Source organism: Penicillium diatomitis (assembly GCF_028827545.1).
Source record: "Penicillium diatomitis strain IBT 30728 chromosome Unknown utg000013l_segment0_segment0, whole genome shotgun sequence".
NCBI classification, from domain to species: domain Eukaryota; kingdom Fungi; phylum Ascomycota; class Eurotiomycetes; order Eurotiales; family Aspergillaceae; genus Penicillium; species Penicillium diatomitis.
Genome location: NW_026623185.1, coordinates 599,166 through 600,908, shown reverse-complemented (window position 1 = coordinate 600,908; position 1,743 = coordinate 599,166). Strand labels below are relative to the sequence as shown.

The 1,743-nt window shown below is 50.5% G+C and overlaps 1 protein-coding gene across 1 annotated transcript; it reads right to left on the bottom strand.

The window, feature by feature from the left end:
* Positions 1-361: 361 nt before the first annotated feature.
* N7539_008597 (MFS general substrate transporter) lies at positions 362-1,505 on the bottom strand (the record flags this gene model as incomplete). The annotated part of the gene is made up of 4 exons (XM_056938192.1): positions 362-518; positions 575-615; positions 677-764; positions 826-1,505. The coding sequence occupies 4 exons, from the start codon at positions 1,503-1,505 to the stop codon at positions 362-364; spliced, it is 966 nt and encodes a 321-aa protein (XP_056786574.1).
* Between the last annotated feature and the right edge of the window lie 238 nt (positions 1,506-1,743).

Here is a 1,743-nt window from a genome sequence, read left to right as displayed (position 1 = left end):
AGCGACCCTTCTACAAGCGCCTTTGACATCTAAGAAGATTACAAGGTGGACATCCTGAGTTTCGCCGATAAGCAGATTTCATTCAATTTGAATTTCATTGAGCCGGCGCGAGTCGACCACCTCATGATCTCCAATTCAAATCTCACGATATAAGACCCCGTAGAGAATACGTTCATGCCTGGGTGAGACTGTTTGGTTGCCGCTAAACATCGTGCAAGCAGTATCTTAGGGGGTACCAGTCGCTGTGATGGTGACAGTGACGGTCCCAGCACTCGCATGTTTTGGCAGCGCCGTATACAGACAAGACTCTGCGTGAAGTTGATATGACTCGTGGGTGGCTTTTTTTTCACAATGCCCGGAATCATGGCCCACGAACCTGCTTCGTGCACGCCACGATTCTCCCTTTTTCTGTAGCACCCACGGTAGAGGTATAAAGACAACTATAGTCACCGCGCACGTGGTCATCAGCCAAGAAAATCCCATCCAGTCGATCATTGGCGCTGTGAACAATGGGAAGACTGAGGAAAGCAAGTATCGTATTGCGATGTCCACCGCCAGAGATGACGCTCCATACTCGATGCCATAGATTTCGTTCTTGTAGACCGGGTAGGAAAGCTTTGTGGACGAAGTTAATATCAAAAGATCTCGCACTAGATGTCAAACGGCTTATTCATACCTGTTCCATCGCAAATGACCATCCATGCGCCACAAGTGAAAGAAGAGGCCAGATCCAGTGGACCGTTGGTCGCATAGTCCAGCCAAGCCTAGCCGCTAATTAGTTATACTTCAGGCCGTGAGAACATAATTGCCAATAAGGTCACATACCAGATCAGGCTGATGGGAAGTAAGATTCCAGCGACTTTGACTCCAACAAGACTGTCCTCCGGGGCTGGTTGACGTAGAGACCGCTTCCATCTATCTTGCACAGCCAGCGCAGGTACTGCGAGCAGCGTGCCGACCATGAACGGCAAAAATGATAGTCCGACGTGATAGGGGGAGAACTGATAGGTCTGTGTCAAGACCACTGGTAGGCTGACATACAGAATAAAGAGTACGATTTGGCTTGTTGTCACAACAAGCGCAGTCGGCCAGATGACGGGCTCGAACCAGAGCAGCTCCAAGGGGCGCCTAAGCGCAGGCACGAGTGCTTCCACCAGTCCTCGTCGTGGCGCATTTTGCTCCTGCCGCACTATCTCGATCTGAAATGTCTCTGGCGTGAACACCATGCCAGGAAAGCATGACCCAGCGAGCACAGATGTGAGCCAGAACGATGATCGCCAACCGTAGGTTGCCACGATAGACTCGCCAACAATAGGACCGAGAGATGGTGCGATTGCGCCTCCCAGCCCGTACATAACGAAGGCGAGGACGCCCAGCCGATCGCTAGGAATGTTCCACATATCATTCAGAACGCCAGCGAATACGCTGACAGACGGCGAACCGGCGACGCCAGCGAGCGCACGGGACACTATAATTGTGCAGTAGTTCTTTGCAAAACATCCCATGATACTGAAAATAGTAAGTAAGAAAAGCGAGACCTTGTAGATATATTGTCTGCCAAATTGCTCTGATAAGGCAGAAGTGCATATTGGCCCGAACACGAATTCTAAGCCGTACAACGTGACTGGTAGAATGGCCAAGGTTTCTCGAACGTGAAACTCGACCATGATCCCCGGTATACTGGCAACGTAAATTGAGGTGGCGAGAGTACTGGGTTGATTTTCAGCAAAGTGACTTGTACCG